General features: G+C 46.6%; 1 protein-coding gene across 9 annotated transcripts in view; it reads right to left on the bottom strand.

The window, feature by feature from the left end:
• Positions 1-8,342: 8,342 nt before the first annotated feature.
• Positions 8,343-18,159, bottom strand: part of osbpl8 (oxysterol binding protein-like 8) — a 99,400-nt gene continuing 89,583 nt past the window's right edge. For 6 of the 9 annotated variants that reach the window (XM_062517672.1, XM_062517679.1, XM_062517674.1 and 3 more), the window contains 7 exons: positions 18,011-18,100; positions 16,114-16,250; positions 15,142-15,327; positions 13,416-13,572; positions 11,693-11,798; positions 11,396-11,501; positions 8,343-10,948 (listed from right to left, as the gene is read on the bottom strand). In XM_062517672.1, the coding sequence (XP_062373656.1) occupies positions 10,816-10,948; positions 11,396-11,501; positions 11,693-11,798; positions 13,416-13,572; positions 15,142-15,327; positions 16,114-16,250; positions 18,011-18,100 (915 nt within the window). In that variant the 3' untranslated portion in view covers positions 8,343-10,815. The remainder of the gene's footprint in view (positions 10,949-11,395; positions 11,502-11,692; positions 11,799-13,415; positions 13,573-15,141; positions 15,328-16,113; positions 16,251-18,010; positions 18,101-18,159) is intronic. The other 3 variants (XM_062517676.1, XM_062517677.1, XM_062517678.1) reach the window with 3 other exon arrangements.

Genomic DNA, 18,159 nt, shown 5'->3' with positions numbered 1-18,159 from the left:
CGCACAACCCAAATTTGTGATATGATTCATTCAATTTGATTCTTAAGTTAAGAATACCTGTCTGTCTGGGTGTAATTTATAGCACAGTGAATATGCATACCGCTACTGCCCGGGGGGCTGAATTTCTAAGATTATGCCCATGCACTCTTACACTCTCAGTGACGAACGACTGCAGTGTGCTGTACATATCTGAGAGAGTGTGGCACGTTGTTAAGCATTGGTTGTATGTTTCCTTACAAGCCGGGTCTCCTTTTGCAGCTGCAGAGTGATTGTGGAGGTTCCAGTGAAAGAGTGGTGGAGGTGGATGGAGCACGCAGTGTGACTGATCTGGGGCCAGTTGGTGGGGGGAGAGGAGAGAGGCGGAGAGGAGAGGAGTGCAGAGCAGAGGAAAAGAGAAGAGAGGAGAGGGGAAGAGAGGGGAGAGAAGGTGGAGAAGAGAGGAGAAGAGAAGAGAGAGAAGGTGGAGAGGAGAGGAATGGAAAGAGGAATGGAGAGGAGACAAAGAGGAGAGGAGAATTGAGCAGAGAGATGGAGTGGAAAGGAGTATAGTGGAGAGGAGTGGAAAGTAGAGGAGAGAAGAGGAGAGGAGGGAATGAGAGAATAGAGGGGATGAGAAAGGAGGAGAGGGGAGGTGGTGGGGGGGTGAGAGAGGAGAGGAGAAAGGAGGAGAGGTGGTGAGGGGGTGAGAGAGGAGAGGAGAGAGGAGGAGAGGGGAGGTGGTGGGCGGGAGAAGAGAGGAGAGGAGAGAGGAGGAGAGGGGAGGAGCGATGGTGGGGGCATGAGAGAGGAGAGGAGAAAGGAGGAGTGGGGAGGTGGTGGGGGGATGAGAGAGGAGGAGAGGGGAGGAGAGAGGAGAGGAGAAAGGAGGAGAGGGGAGGTGGCAGGGGTCAGTGGAAGGAACTTGGAGGGAGGAGGCTGTGTGGAGCTACAGGACAGCCAGCAGTGGGGCTTCCCCCCTCGGTCATACACGGCACCGCTATAAATAGAATGGGCCAAAAATATCACTCCCCCCCCCTCCACGCGGGAGAACCGACAGAGAGAAGTCTACTGAAAATGCACCAAAAAACAAACAAAAGGCACAAACACTAACTGTGAGGGAGTGCTGATGGGAGTGGGACACTGCACTGGCTATGGGGATCGCCCCCTGACCAAACAATTCATGCTTTATAGGTGTGAAAATTTTACCTGTATATGTCTCTCTCTCTCTCTCTCTCTCTCTCTCTCTGTGTGTGTGTGTGTGTGTGTGTGTGTGTGTACAAAAGAGACAGAATGCACAAATCTGTGTCAATATGTGCAATATGTTACACAATGATTGTGTTTTTTTGCATACATTTGAGAAAGTTTATGTATGGGACAAATGAGTGCAAATGTGTGTGTGTGTGTGCATCTGTGTGTATGCACATGTATGTCTGTATGTGTGTGTATTGTGTGTTTTATATGCGTGCGCATGTTTTTGAGTGTCTGTGTGTGTATACATGAACATGTGCATATGTGTGTGTGTGCACGTTTTTGAGTGTCTTTGTGTGTTCATGCACACGTGTGTGTCCATGCACATGTGCATATGTGTGTATATGTGTCTGTGTGTGTATATGTGTGTGTGTGTGTGTGTGTGTGTGTGTGTGAGTGCATCAGACAGAGGGCAGGGGGACAGTAATGCGCCGCTAATCCCGCCTGCTGAATGGGAGCCGCTCTGCAGCAATTCTTTTATGTGCCGGCCATTCCACAGGGGACAAAGACACTGCTGAGGCAGCAGCGTCCACACACACCGCGTCCACCCCTCACTTCTCGTCCACACCACACCCCACCACCACCACCACCACCCACAACGCCACCCACAACGCCACCACCGCCACCACGCCATGCCACACACCACACCCTAGCCCCGCCCTGCCTGCCCCGCGCTAGCCTAGCCTAGCCTCCGGCACGTTTATGAAGTTTCAGGGCATTCCTGCGCCCCTCTGTTGCAGCTTAAAAGGTCCGACACAACATGGGGAGGCCCCAGGGGACGACATGCGCCGGGATTTGAGGTCCTGACCAAAAGGATGGGTCAGTGGTGGCGGTGGTGGTGGTGGTGGGGGTGGTGGAGGAGGGGGTGGATGAGGGAGAGGACATGTGGCGCCCCCCTATGCCCGTGATGGGGGAGTGCAGAGAGACCCAGCTCCTGTGTCAGGGTGGAGGCTTTAGTGAGTGTTGTGAGCGAGCGGCTGCCTCGTGATCAAGAGAAATGCCTTGTTCGTCAGGATTATGAGGGCATGCAGTTGCGTGTGTGTGTGTGTGTGTGTGTGTGTGTGTGTGTGTGTGTGTGTGTGTGTGTGTGTGTGTGTGTGTGTGTGTGCGTGTGTGTGTGTGTGTGTATGCGTGTGTGTGTATGTATGTGTGTGTATGTGTGTGAGTGTGTGTGTGTGTGTGTGTGTGTATGTATGTGTGTGTGTGTGTGTGCACACGTAAGCATGTTTGTGTGCAAGAGGGAGGTGGGGGAGAGAGAGAGAGATAGGGAGGACAAAGAGAGAGGGTTAGAGTTTAGGAAAGGAGGGGTTCTGAGTATCGCTATTGCATAATGAGTGCATTAAAAAATGAGGGTGCTCCGCTCCTCTCCTCTCCTCTCCTCTCCTCTCTTTCCGCCCCTGAGAGTGTTCTTTTGCTCTGGTTTCTCTATCCGTATCCTCCCCCTCTACACCCATCTTCCTCTCTCCCTCCTTCTCTCTCTCTCCCTCCATCTCCCTCCTCTCCTCTCCTTCCCTCCCTTTAGCTCTCTCTCTCTCTCTTTTCCTTCTCTCTCACTCTGTGTACACTCCTGCACAGCCAGGGAGGGGATCCCTGTTTGCAATGCAGAATGTGAGAGAGGCTCTTCTCTACCTTAGCACTGAATACCAACAGCTCAAATGCCTGCCACTATCTTAGGTACACACACACACACACACACAAGACACACATACACACACACACACACACACACACACACACACACATCGACACCATGGGCGACACACATTCTCACTGCCACTGCTCCAGTCGCCTCTGAAAATAAAAAAATAAAAAAAAAACAGACAAACTGTAGCATCCTAAAGCCTTGTCAGAGATGGGGTAGCTTAGCAACAGTCCTCTCTCTGTCAGGCAAAAAGTGTGCCAAATATGGGTGTAGCATCTGCCAACGAGGACAAGGAAATCCTGCCATGCAAATCTGAACCCCCCCCCCACCCCCACACTCCGCCCCCACACCCCACCCTCACCACCTAATCACCAACGTCCCTCAGGTATTCAAGGGAAATGGTCATCACTAATGTAGCACGTAGCACGTAGCTTAGCGCTTGACTGGCTTTGCTGCCTGTTCACTGAGCCATTACTGAAGAGAAGAGTAGTCCGCCAGAAGCTGTAGAATGTAAGAGAAGCTGTGCTTTTGTGAGTGTGTGAGAATGTGTGTGTGTGTGCGGATTACACAGTCAGCCTTGCTTCGGTGGTGATCAAAGGTGCAGGTAGCCAATTATCTGCTCTGCCACTGAATCCCTCAGATTTGATCAGCGTGGGTCCCTCTCAAGCCTGTCGGCGTGGGCAAGAAAAGAAAAAGAGTCTGATATCTGTTTCAAAGCAAAGCGACGGAAGAGGTATAATATCTACCTGAGTACAAAGAGGCCGTGCTGAAATACACAGCTGACCATTAATAATCTACTTACAAGGCCTGAGGCAGGGACTATTTTTGGAAACTGTTACAAGGTCTATACCTTCAGAATCCCTACAACCAGGTACAGCTAGAGCTCTCTGCGCAGACGACAAGCATGTGGTAGAGAGAGAGAGAGAGAGAGAGAGAGAGAGAGAGAGAGAGAGAGAGAGAGAGAGAGAGAGAGAGAGAGCAACACTTCATCACAGATGTTGGGAAGGTCTCATAGTGTTTCTCAATACAGATGTTGGGAAGGTCTCATAGTGTTTCTCAATACAGATGTTGGGAAGGTCTCATAGTGTTTCTCAGTGCAGATATTGGGAAGATCTCATAGATAGGAGAGAAGAGCTGGATCATCTGCAGACTTAATATAAGGCAGGGGGAAGATGCTACTGGCCTGCGGGAGGTCACTGGTAGACGCTCACAGTAGATGTGATAGCGGACTGGGCAGAGAGTGAGAGGGAGTTTTCTTTTCTCCGCTGGCAAAGTCGGAGTCATCCGGGAAGAGAGAATCACCTGCATGTTGTGAGGAAACCTTGCAGCCCCATTAGGGGGAACTGGCCAACACCTGGCTGGCACTCACAGGACACCAGCAGACAGAAGGTGTGTGGGATAGAATCAGTCCCAGTGGCAGTGGATCTCACAGTGTGAGCTAATTCTCCTGTCTGAGCCAGTGATGAGGGGAAGGTCACGCGCAATAATATTTTGCAGTGGGGGGGGGGGGGGGGGGAGCCATCTCCTGTTGGGAGGACAAGTTGTCTTTGTTGTTGAAATAGGCAAATATTATGGTGAGGGGGATGCATCTGAGTGGTTCCTCTATGGTGTGTGGAAGAGCTCTCAGGGCATATGGAGGGTGGCTCTGAGCCGTGAGGGAGGGATGGGGGATCAGCACCTGCATTTTAAACACAAAGGGGAGAGGTGCCACTACCCTGCTCGGAAAAATGTATCTCTCTCTCTCTCTCTCTCTCACACACACACACACACACACACTCTCTCTCGCTCGCTCTCTCTCTCTCTCTCTAACTGAACCCCCGTTCACTTGGAAGAACCCTTGGCTAGGCCTCACAGCACAGCACAGGTTATTTATTAGCAACACATGCAAAACCATGCAAATGTCCCATGGACATTCATCACGTTCTCCCATCACCTGTGAGGCAGACTCAGGCATATAAACCTGTTCAAAGCAGAAACAGCCTTGGTGTAGGGAATAACAACCCCTGTCTGAACAGAAGCTAGCCATGGAAATAAAGTAGCGTTTGTTATGGGGGAAGTTACTTCCCTCCGAGATTGTACCGGTGCGTATCAACAACCTCCAGCGAGGAGAAGAGGGCGTTCTGGGAACGTTCACCACTGGGAACATTTCAGTACATTGCCAATGCTGCAGGTATGCTGCTCTCAAGTCAATCAATGCTGTAACGGTGATATCTTTAAAGCTGAAGGAAGCAGCGCACTAGGGCTATTTTCAGCACCGACAAAAGGTTTTGTCTGTCAAACTCAAAACCCGGTGGCTGATTGTGTGGAGCTCTTAATAGGTAGTGAATTCATGGAGAAGTATGAGACGGTGTGGGTATTAAGTTGGTATCTGTGTGTGAAAGTGAACATGTGTGTGTGTGTGTGTGTGTGTGTGTGTGTGTGTGTGTGTAAAGGCTGATGATGCAATCCTCACTGACAGGTGGGATGAGCCGCGGGCCCTGGGACGCTGCTCTATCCCACAATGCACTGGGATGGAGGGGGGGGATTAAGAAATAAGAACCAGCTCCAGCTGTTCAACCTCTCCTCCTCCCTCTCCTCCATCACACTCCTCCAAGCCTCCCCCATCTTCCCTCTCTCTCTCTCTCTCTCTCTCTCTCCCTTTTCCTGTCCACATTCACGTCCGTACAGAGGCGCGGGCAGAACCTGACAGCTGACCTCAAACCAGGCTGCTTGTCTTTCTCTCCGAGGCGCCGAGGCCGGTGGACGGTTGATGAAGAATCTTTGCCGTGGCGACGACGCGAAAGAGGTGAGAGGGTTTGGGGGGTCAGGCGCTCCCTCGGATTCCCTGTTTGAGGGAACACACAGGGTGCCTCTCATTTGGTCTTTACACCCTCCCTTCCTTCCTCGATCCTCGTCCTCACTGATCTAGATAAAGAATGATGGGGCGGCAACAATGGGATAGTCTATCCAGTGTTAGTTATAGATCAGTGAAAACGCCCCTCAAGGATCGAGGAGAGATGTTGAGAGGCACCCATAGAGTTTATTCAGCGACCATTTTTTTGTACACGGTGGGTGGGACAGAGGCTGGGGACCTACAGCAAGGGGACGCCAGCCCACATCGGTCACTGCCACATGTGGACCAGCTGACATGGCCACCAGCTGGGTCACATCAGAGTGATGGCAGAGCTCTTTTTTTGGCAGACTTTCATCAGATTCATTAAAGCTACGCGCTCAAGGGGGAAGATATAATTAAAGTCAGAGAGTGGGAGAAACACTAGCTCATGTTAAGATGCCTTTTACGAAGACATACTAATTCTGAGATGAACTAAGCTACTGCTGCTGCTGCTGCTACTCAACAACAGGAACAAGGAAATTGAATGCAATCCACATAAGCCACACACATGCACACACACACACACACACACACACTCACACACAGACACACTTGTCCATGGATTTGTTTGTGGGGCAAAAGCTACAGCCTTTTGCCCCTTCAAGGACCCTTCTCATCAGCCTCAGTCAGACAGCTCTCCCCCTGATGAAGAGAATTACTGCCCACTTTAGTGACCTCGCTCCCAGACAGCGTTCCGTGTGTGTGTGCGTGGCACTGCCATCCACCCCCATCAGCCAAGGTGTGAGGCTGGCATCCTGTACACATCACCGGCGGCACTTAGCGCCGCAAAAAACCTCAGAGGGAAGCTTAAAAGAAGAGTTACTGTAAGCTGTGGTTTAATCACCCGGTTATGATCCCCCCCCCCTCCTCACGCTGAATTGATTATGAGTAACCAGGCCCCTGCTGTAAACACAATTCACTTACGACTGTTGTCTGTTTCTACTTTAAAAAAATGCAATTAAAGAGATTGGCTTCTGTTTCAATATTGTCTCACTGTGCTGTGAGGTTAATTACTGTTACAGTGGCTTGGCTGAACAATGGCAAGACTAAGTAAAAACACTTACTGTGTGACATTAGAGTCTTTCTTTTTGTTAAGAACTGTGGACTTTGTCATTAGCATTGAAGTTGCTGACACCCAGTGAAATGAAACCTAATGAAAAGTGCAAATGAATAGTGTTGATGGTGATGATGATGTTTTTGTGTGTGTGTGTGTGTGTGTGTGCGTGTTGAGGGGTTTAGAGCCAGATTAAGTAGCTCCAAGGTGTGGTGTTGGAGGGCCGAGAAACAAAAGCGCTGATTTTGAAATGCAAGCTGCGTTATACGATAAGGCTGGGCCCTTTTCTTCTCCTCGCGTCAATTCATTGTCTCTGTATCTGTCTCTCGCTCTCCCATCGACACAGCCAATTTATTCACCGTGTCTATGAATTAGTCATCACTGTCTGTCTGCACCAGTTTGCTTGTTATTACAGCGAAGTGATAAAAAAAAATTGTTCTGAAGGAACAGACACAGACGCACACACACACAGACGCACACACACACACACACACTCTCAGTTTGTGAGGAGGATGAGAAGCTGGATATATCTTCATAATACCTTACAGTGACCTCTTGCCTTGATAGACTACTGAACATGAAGCCGCCTGAGACGGAAGATCTCTGGAGAAATGGAACTGTTTTACTGCATTGTCAAGTGCATATATTACATATTATGTAATTACATCATTTCTGCCTATATTGCATCTTATTTTCAAATCAGGTCAGGTATACTAGTGCCTGTGAGTCTGCACATCCTCTCCTGCTGATGCACTGGAGCATGAGCGCCCTCCGCTGGACAGCTGTGGACACACACTGCATAACCATTCTATCTTTTTATTTTCTTCTAGCAAGTTCTGCAGAGCTATGAATTACATCGCCTTTTTCGGGCGCGGCTGAAATCAGACAAGAAACCACAATCGCAGTGGGGGTTATGAAACATCACAGATATCCAAAGTAAATGTCTGGCACATGATAAACTCCACCGCTTATCACCGAGGTAACGCTCCAAATCAACAGCATGTGTGTTTGATGGAATGACTGACACAAGCACGTTCAGCACTCGGGCTACATATGACGTTTAGCGTCACTTGATAGCGAGTTACTGTAAGGTGCTGCGAAAATGATGTTTACTCTATTCTTATCCCCAAAATCCCATATTTCTTACCCAGCTTTTCCCCCAAACCTGCCATGTGCATGCATGGCGTTTTGAACATGCTTCCTTCACCATTATGAATGTAACTTCTTTAGAGCCCTAATTTAAAAGATAGGCAAATGGCATAGTCTGTCAGTTAGAAAAGTGGGTCAAATGAAGCTATTGTGTCGCGTGAGGTAGCATTACGTTTATCCACTTAAATTACTGCTCAGGAATTTGCTTGTGGTGTAAAATCAGTCAATAGGTTTCGCCCGTTATTAAATATGCATTTGCATATGAATATTTTAAGAATTAGGGCCCAAGCAATAACAGGACACACACACACACACACACACACACACACACAAACATATATAGAAGACACACAGAGGCACAAAACACACCCCGTAAATGAGCAGACAGGATTAAGTGGTAAAGGATGTCACTGTTTAATTTGGTGATATGTTACATATGACAACAACACATCCCCAGGTTATTATTACAAATAAATACGGATGTGTGGGGGGGAGAGGCGACTCTCCGTATTCTCATAGTCTCCTTTGTGACAATGAACGACACATAACAATAAGATAATTACTTTGTGTGTATAAATTGGTGCTGGAAAAATAGGCGTTGCACTAACCCCTAGAAGCAAAAATGTGACATAGAAAAAGAAAGTAAAAATAAAATGCTCTTTTACATCAAATGAGAAAGACAAAGCCGACACATTACTTGTTCCCTTAGTTTGGTGCCACAGTGGAGAAGAGAAGAAGAAAGATATAGATTTAGAGGGCTAGATTGAGAGAGATAGACGGAGAGAGAAAGAAAGCGTGAGAGGGAGAGAGAAAGAGAGAGAGAGAGAGAGAGAAAGAAAGAAAGAGAACTCCAGGGCATCAGTGGCAGGAGTCAGCTCCAGAAACACACACACACACTCACTCACACACACACACACACACACACACACACATATACAGACTCACACACACAGGGCAGCACTACAGACTTGTCAGTCACAGACAGAGAGCCACTGTCGCCAAGTGGGCCACTCATCTAAGGCTTGTTATGGCACGTCCAGTCATTTTATGGAAGAAAAGAAAAGCTCCTTCATTCTTAAGCCACTCCCCCAAGTCATATCTCTAACCCCGCCCCCCCGAAAGCTCTTGGACCTCAGCTAAAAGGCACAGTTGTTTACTGTTGTCTGTTATTTGTCGTTAAAGTGATTATGACCACATTCAAATCGTCTGGCTTCATTTTGACATAGAGTAAGCAGTAAGCAGACAAACAGGCGACTACGTGCACACACTCACATACAGTATGTACACAAACCCACGCAGACTCACTCACACACACACAAACACACACGCGTGCGCATACACACAAACACACACACACACAGAGGCCCACTGAGCAAAGACACATGGATAATGAAGGACAGAGACTGACAGAGCTCTGAATCTAAAACGAAACAAAACAAAAAAACATTAAAAACAAGACACACCTGCTACGAAAAACAAAAGAAAAAAAAAAACAAACGAATCAAGTAAACTATTTACAGGAAGTCATCAGGACTTATTTCTCTATTGTCTATATACGGTATTTGGCTCTCCACTTTACATCTAAATCATCTTCTCAGGAAGAGAATAACATCTACTACAAAATTAAAGTCACTTCTTTTCTTTTTCTTTCCCCTAGGTGTCTACTATCTAGGAGGACTAAAGGTTTAAAACGGCACGGGCAAGTGTGTAATGCAAAGGTTTCCATTCTGTACATGCGTCTTCATACAGCAGAGATATAATGAGCATTTCCCTCCCCATTCAGAGTGAGAGAAAAAAAAAAAAAGCAAAATGATACTCAAAAAGATAACAGAATTCACAATGAAACTCTTCCCAAAAGAAATTCTCTTTTGTTTGTTTGTTTTTTTGCTGTTTAATTCCTGTTATACAAAATCTTTTTTTTAAAATGTCACTTTCCGTTATAAAGGTCTTCTTCCTTTAAAGCAGTTTAGACATCAAATAGGTTGGACCACTGCAATTCAACTCCCCTATTTATCCACATCTCTAGACTATACATGACAACAAATCAAATGTAATTGTAATAATAATAATAATAATAATAATAATAATAAAAAACTGTTTCTTTTTTTTAAAATCAGCAATGCGTTAAAAACAAAAAAGAACCAAGGAAGAAGCAAAAGATAAAAGCATCCAGGTGTTCAACAGATGTTGTGGTGGACCTTGTGGATCCTAGAAACCGTAATAAAGACTGGAGTGATGTCCAAGACTAGAGAAGTAATAATAATAATAAAAAAAGAGACATCCAACCACCCACAGTGTAGTCCAGCTCAGTTCAGTTCATTTCCTAGTGGGATCTGATTGGTCAGATGTACTCCAGATGCTAAGGGGGTCATTCCACTGGGTGTAACTTTTGGAAAAGGCGTGGAGTGTTCCCGTGTTGGTGACGATTTGTTTATTCATTTATTTATTAAAAACAAACAAAAAAAACAACAATAAATTAAGTTGGTTTCCTTCTCTGACCTCATAACAACTAGAGAGAGAGAGAGAAGCATGAGGACTATAAGGATTGCACTCCACAATGGCCAGGGGAGAGACAGAGAGGAAGGGAGGGAGGGATGGAGGGAGGATAAAACAAAAAGATAGAGAGGGAAAGAAGTATTCCAGGTAAGACACTATTCGTTCTTCTCTCCTCTCTCTCTCTCTCTCTCTCTCTCTCTGCTTCCTTCCATCATTGCTCCTGGTAGCAGTCTGTCTTAAGTGAGAGGACGTGTGAATGAGCGCAGGATTTGGGACAGACGCTTGTGTGACCACAGCTCTGTGTGTATGTACAGGAGTGTGTGTCTGTGTGTGTGTGTGTGAGAGAGGGAGAGATGGAAGCGTCCATTGCCGCCATTACTTGAAAAGGAAGTTGATGAAGACCTGGAGTAGGATGAGGAAGAAGATGATAAGGTAGTCTCGCTGCTGGAGGAAGCCCCCCTCCGACGCACCATGGCCCGCCGCCCGACTACGGAGCGCGCTCACACTCCTGCCGATGCCATGGAAACAAACAAACACACAAACAAACAAACAAACACACAACACAGCAATGGTCAGAGATGTACCTTACAGTGAATGACACCAACAGCACTTACAGTCATTTCCTGTGTATTGGCGGCATTGCGTATAAGCCGCCCGCAAGACAGTGTTTTATGCCAGTTTAAAGAAATAAAACCATATTAATACCATATTAACGGCACCCATGTATTAACCTCATAGCCGAAGAAATTGAGCAAGATCAATGAATAAACTGCGGCAAATAGTTGTAAAATTACGGTATTAATTAATTTACAGTCTCAGTCGTATCCAAGGAGACCCGCAGTAGGATCATTGTGACTCCTGCATCAAAATGTCTGGGGCTAGAGAGTCATCAAGATGCACGTGTGACGTCGAGACTCAAGGAAATACAAAACTGAGTCAGATTCGATTTGCTTACCTGTTGATATCCTCTTGCGTCTGCTTTATGGATTCAATGGCACTTTGAAGTTCACTGAGGTCTGTTCCTTTTTTCCTTAACCGACTGTTGTGCTTGCTTTTGTGTCCTGCAACAAGACCACATACTCTAGGTTACACAAAAGCACACTCAGACACATCCCTGCACTGCACCTGTGTGTGTGTGTGGACGTAGACATGTTGAAAACATGGGTTTGCGTATATGTGTGTGTGTGTGTGTGTGTGTGTGCGTGTGTGTGTGTGTGTGTGCTGTGTGTGTGTTTATGTGTGTGTGTCGTACTCTCACTGCCAGAGGAGTCCTGTCGATCAGGCTCTGGGGAGGAGCAGCCGCTCTCTGGACTCTTGGGTTTATCAGCCTGCTTCAGCTTCCGCTTGGGTCCCGTCACCTGGAGGATGGGAACGCGCACACACTTGAGTCAGGTGCACACGTGCACACACTCGGACACACACACACACACACACACACACACACACACACACACACACACACACACACATACTCAAACATACATGCACACACACACACTCGAACACACACTCTCTCTCTCTCTCTCACACACACACACACACACACACACACACACACACACATACACTCTCGTGCAACCTTACACACACTCATGCAACCGTACACAAACACACATACACTAACACTCCCACAAACACACATACTCTCTCACAACAAATATTGAAAAACAAGTCATACAATGTTCATGAGTTCAAGTGTATCTGACTTAAAATATCTAAGTTTACAATTTGGACACGTTTGTATCGTTCAAATGACCAATGCAAAGTGAATATACGGAATTTTTGTTAATTTCAAATAGCTCCTCACGGTGCCATAGCCATCACCTGGCTCTGTAACTCTGAAAACAAACATGGTGACTTTAAACATTTCAAGCTAATCAAGGCTTTGCCTCCGCTAGTGCGGAAGAGAGGGTTCAATTTCATTGGCTTTTGAACTCAATTATCAACAGCCTTTTTTTGCAGTTGTCATCTTTCATACTTAAGTATTTTAAGTCAGGGTGTTTGTACGTTTTGAAAATATGAAAATATACATTTAATGCAAATGCAAGATGCTCAGCGTAGTCTAAACAGGAAAAACATCCAAGGTGGGGAAAAATAGAGTAACAGTAAGGCAATAAGGTTACAATACACACGCATGCTTTGCTTATCATTAATACTGCAATGCAGTGTAGCATGCAAGAGTGCCATTCAAGCACATATGGCGAGCACTTAAGCTGAGCACATCAAAAGTAAACAACAAACAGTAAACAAAGGCATTGAAAAACAAAACAAAACAAACAAAGGACAGAGATGAATACAACTCCAAACTTTTAACAAAGGAAAATTAAGTGGCCGTAAGGTCAACAAACACACAAAACAACTCAAGAGTCAACAAAGACAACAACAGAGACAAAATTACAGTAGACTTTGATGAAAAACAAACAAACCAAAGAGCACATAAACAACTGAATAAACAACAAACAGCAAACAGAGAGTGGGCGGTGAGACAAGATGGCGGCCGGGCCTGGTGAAAGGGGATTGGCCGAGCAGGTGCCAGGCGTTGCAGGCGTTGGTTTGGGTTGGCTGTTTCTAATTTTTTTTTTTTTTTTTTTTTTTTATCATTTTATTTTTCTTGAATTGTATGAATATTTTCTGGTTGGATGTTTTAGCATTTTATTTCTTTTCATTCATTTTCTTTTGGTCATTTCTTTTTTGGGGGGGAGGAAGGGGGCGGTGGCATGGTGCAGGCAGCCAGGCGAGACCAAGACGGCCGGTGAGACAGAAGCGAAGGCGGTGAGGGATGGAGAGAGGGGGGGTGGGGGGTGAGGGGTGGGAGGAGGTTGGAGGGGAGGAGAAAAGAAAGGGACATGGGGGTAGGAGTTGGGGATGGGGGTCGGATGGAAGGAAGAGGATATGTGTCGGTCAGAGGATGGATGGATGGATGGATTAGTGGGTGGATGAGTAGGTGGGGTGGGGTGGGTTGGGTTCTAACCTACCTGCTGGCACTTGCAATTGTCCCTCCGCGACCCCTGGTTACTGAGACTAATAACACTGCCAGAACGTACCATAGGGGTGCGGTGGCGCACTTTAGACTGGATCAAGCCGTCTTTCTCAAACTGAATCAGATCGTTCAGTGGATCCCACGGCCGAGTACTGAATGAGACAGAGAGAGAGGAGAGAGGTGAGTAAGTAACAACATATCTGTAAATCAAAGGTCGGCACAATAAACAAGTCAGTCAAGGACTAATCAGTCAAAAACATAAAACACATTAAGAGCTTCACAGCACGTGGATACATTCAAATATGCAGGATTAGATTTGTAGTGAGTTTTGTAGCCCTACAATTTTGCACCAATGTTAGATGGAATTTTGATACATGTATGCTTGGTTCAACAGTTTATAACAGTACTTTGCATATCCACCAGGTGTCACTGTTCCTCGCACTACCCATGATGAATAATGCGCACCCGAGGCAGATTAAATGTTCTGATAAGGATTAAGTCTGCTCATAATCCAAATGGACCTCTGCCACCATTTCAAGATTACTATGAACAGAATGGCTACAATTAAAATCCTTGTTTCAAGTGCTCTGACCAGAAATAAAACCAACATATAAGTCCAAGTCAAGGGTGAGGAGGCTTGAGTCACCATTTTAGGAGTGACTAATCATCACGGGCCATAAATGTTTTCAATCTAGGAAAAATATGCTAAAATCTGTTGGATTTTTCTAAGTATTTTCTAAAAAAAAAAAAAAAAAAAAAAAGGATGTTGTAATTTTCACAAACCTAATCTAAAATCAAGCCCTGGGAGGTTTCCACTTTTAATGCACCATACCTGCCAACACCTCCTGTCCAGTCACATCATATCATGTAACATCACAACAAACTGATGGACTGACGCCTCAAGTACATGCTTTGGCAGTCGCCTAGCAACTACAAACTCCCAGGCTTCAGCTAAAATTATTCTTGAGCAAGACGCAGTTGTCAGTTTAACAGCACCATCTTCATATTAAGATGCATGGCTATCTGGTATATTTGAACTTCGACCTCTCTTTGGTTCTTATAGAAGCCTCTGCTGCGTTCTGTTTGGGAGCTGACCTCCATGTGAATGTGGATGCAGAGGCATTTGTGAGGTCAGTCTCTAATGCTGGACAGTTGATGCTGGCTCGTGGTCTGCATTCCACACTGGCCTCTGGTTTCTCAGGTCTGTGCCCAGTGGAAAGTTACTGAGCTCTGGAACAAGGTGTGGTCAATAGCCAGTGCTTATCTATAGTGATTTCAGAACTCCAAGCTGGACCTACTGAGCTGAGCTGAATGGTTTTCAATGACCCGGCTTGAAACTGGAACAAACTCTACCTTAAAGGACTATTTATATTCATTCAGCCATGCTCTCCACTGTGTGCATTGGTGCATTGCCTTTGCAGTCAACTTGCATCTGTGTGCAATGCTCAATCTTGCCACTAGGTGTCAGATATTTACATTACATTTGCCTTGATATTCTAGTCACAGGAGTGATTGCAAATGTTTACTTGGCTTGTCCTTTGTTATGCTGGTTTTTTTTAATCATCACGATGAATACTGATGAACTCACTGCTCACTGGCCAGATGCTAGTTTGTTCGCAACATGTAGTATTTAATCTCTTTGTGAATATGCTGTACATACATGTCTGTGTGCGTGTGTGCGTGCGTGCGTGCGTGTGTGTGTGTGTGTGTGCGTGACTCACTCTGCGTAGCGGTAGTGCCACTCTCCTGTGACGGAGTCCTGTTCGAACAGGCCGGGTATCCACTCCTCGCACTTGGCCTTGCGCTCGCGCGCCGACTTCCTCTGCGCCTCCTCCAGGATGAACTTCTCGTTGGTGGCCTCCGTCTGGTCCTTGTTGTTAATGGCGCGCGTCACGTGCTGCCACAACCTGCACCGACGCCAACGCCACACGCACGCACGCACGCACGTACGCACGCACGCACGCACACACACACACACACACACACACACACACACACACACACACACACACACACACACAGACACACAGACACACACGCACACGCACACGCACACGCACACGCACACGCACAAGCACACACACACACACACACACACACACACACAGACACAGACACAGACACAGACACAGACACACACACACACACACACACAGACACACACCGAGACGAGAGGGTGAGGACTGGGCGACGGCCAATGCAGACCATATGCAGTATCCAAATTAGAGACAAGTGACCAATACACTCTTAAAATGTGCTGGAAGTAAGTAACACAAACTGTGTTGTCCCTGCGTTGTTTCATACAGAAATGTGTTGTGCAAGTTGTGCTATTTTCAACAGATACTGTGTAATGAATAACAAAAGCAATGTGTTGGAAACAACACTAAATGTGTCGTCCCTATCTTGACACAGAGACGTGTTAAAAACAATGCAATCTATCTTCAAATAATGAAGCTAATACTACAGATACTACTGCCGTCTAACCCTCTTTACAGGTTCACTTGGTCTCAATGGATGCTTCCAGAACAAACATGTCTGCCTTTCTATTGCAGCACACGAGTCTGTGGAGACCAATATGAAAAACTGCGGTTCTAAATTTAAAATAAGAATTTAAGAATAAAAAAAACAAAAAAAACAAGCATCAGCACTTGACATCCAGTGGCGTAAGACTGGTCGCTGGGCGGGAGACTGACCTCTCGGACTCGAACTCGCCCTGCTCCTCGGGGGCGACAGTGCAGCGGGTCAGCCGGCTCTGGCGCAGCTCCGGGGTGGGGTTCCAGAAGGTCTCCATCTCGCCCGTCTTCTTATCGTTGATGAAGATCTCACTGTCCTGCAAGTGCCGGAGCACACACACACACACACACACACACACACAGAGAGAGAGAGAAAGAGAGACAACTTAAGTAAAAGTGAATGAATTTATCCACATCCAAGTGATCTTTGCACTCATCAGTTTCAGACACCTTAGTTTCACACTGAATCATCTGGTATTCATCTACTGCTGCTGTAGCTACTGACAGGCTAACCGGGCAATCAAAATTCATGAGGTTTTTCCCTACAGGTCTGCCTGCATCACACCAAGAGGTCTCTGTAAAAAAAAAAAGTAATCTCCCTGCAGTGTCAGAACACTCTGGAGCTGTTAAAAAAAAAAAAAAACGCTCAAGAGATTGACGCGCAATCCAACGGTGCGTCGGGGAGGTGCTACTGCATTAGCATCGAAATCCTTTCTCCATCTTCACCAGACCCTCGCGACAGCACTCCACTCCCAACCAAGACGCTTCAAACACTTCAACACGCCTCAGCCCCGAAAAAGTGTCAATTGTACTCTCCATTTCCTCCAAATCAATGTGAAAACAGAAACACTGACTGGCACACTAAGCTCAAAGATGAAACGTTAACGGCCCTTTGAGAACAAAAGCGTGAGAGAGGGAGAGAGAGAGACAGAGAGAGAGAGAGAGAGAGAGAGAGAGAGAGAGAGAGAGAGAGAGAGAGAGAGAGAGAGAGAGAGAGAGAGACTTGGGTGTGATGAAACTGTAAAGATGGCATCGCTGGCGCCAGTCGCTGGTGCGGGCACAGTTTATGTCTCCGCAAGCGAGACTGGCTTATTGTTATGCCATCGGCGGGCAGACGTGGCAGCCAAGGCAAACGGAGGGTAGTTGTGTTTAGTGAGGAGGGCCAAGGAGGCATGAAAGCCAACGCGTGATGGATGATGATGCCACCTCAATGAGAGAAGGTGGAGCATAATATAACACTCCATCTCTCTCTCTCTCTCTCTCTCTCCCTCGCTCTTTCTCTCTCTCTCTCTCTCTCTCTCACACACACACATTTGTTTTTCTTTCTCTATGTCCATTAGTCACTGCTGCCTGGTTTTTATGAGATAATCATCCTCACAACTATCACCATCTCTCTTCCTGTCTCTCCACCTCTCTCTGCATCTCATTCATAAAGAAGGCAGGCTCTCTCCGTGACTTAACGGCCACTCGTCCGACGCCGGCGTTCATAACGGCAGTGTCTCGGCGAAGACCGATGTCGGGAGCACCGCAGTCTGGCTCTCAGCATTCCAGTCCGAGGGGCAGGGCAGCATCTATATGCACATGCAGGACCTTGTCCAACCACACGGAGTGTTTCACCGGCTCTCTCAAAACTCCTGACAAGCTGCCCGCCAGTGCCTCTGTGTGCGTAGTAGTACACTTGTAATATGTCAGTTACTGATGACTTGGCTCGTTGCTGAAGCACTCAATCTATTTTACGCGATATAGGTCTGCATAACTCCAACCCTCAATCAATCGTTGAGAGTTTAATTTACGGTGAATAGCTTTTTTTTCTCTCCATTTAACAGAGCAGCAATTAGATTTACCGGAAGCTTCTATTCAAATGCTTGGCAGCGCAGACGTGGACTTTCTCTGTAGGTCTGTGTGTACTTTATGGATGTTATTGACCCTAAGGTACCGGGCTGTAGCACCTGAGCTCCAGGGCATCCTCTCAGGAGCAAGATGGAGAGAGAGAGAGAGGGGGGGGGGGGTATAGATATAGAAAGAAAGAGAGATATAGAGATAGAGAGGCAGCCTTGATGTAAGGGAGTGGTCTTACCCAGTGGCCCTCCAGAGTAGCCAGCACCTCCTTGCCCAGCTTGATCTTCCCAGAGATCTGGTTGACGCTGTCACTGCTGCCCAGGAATGGCTGGAACAAAAACAAAAAACAAATACACACTTCTGTCATACACACCAGAGTAATGACAA

Source organism: Sardina pilchardus, chromosome 17, assembly GCF_963854185.1.
Source record: "Sardina pilchardus chromosome 17, fSarPil1.1, whole genome shotgun sequence".
NCBI lineage: Eukaryota > Metazoa > Chordata > Actinopteri > Clupeiformes > Clupeidae > Sardina > Sardina pilchardus.
Note: the sequence above shows the minus strand (reverse complement) of the source record. Positions and strands in the feature narration are given on the sequence as shown.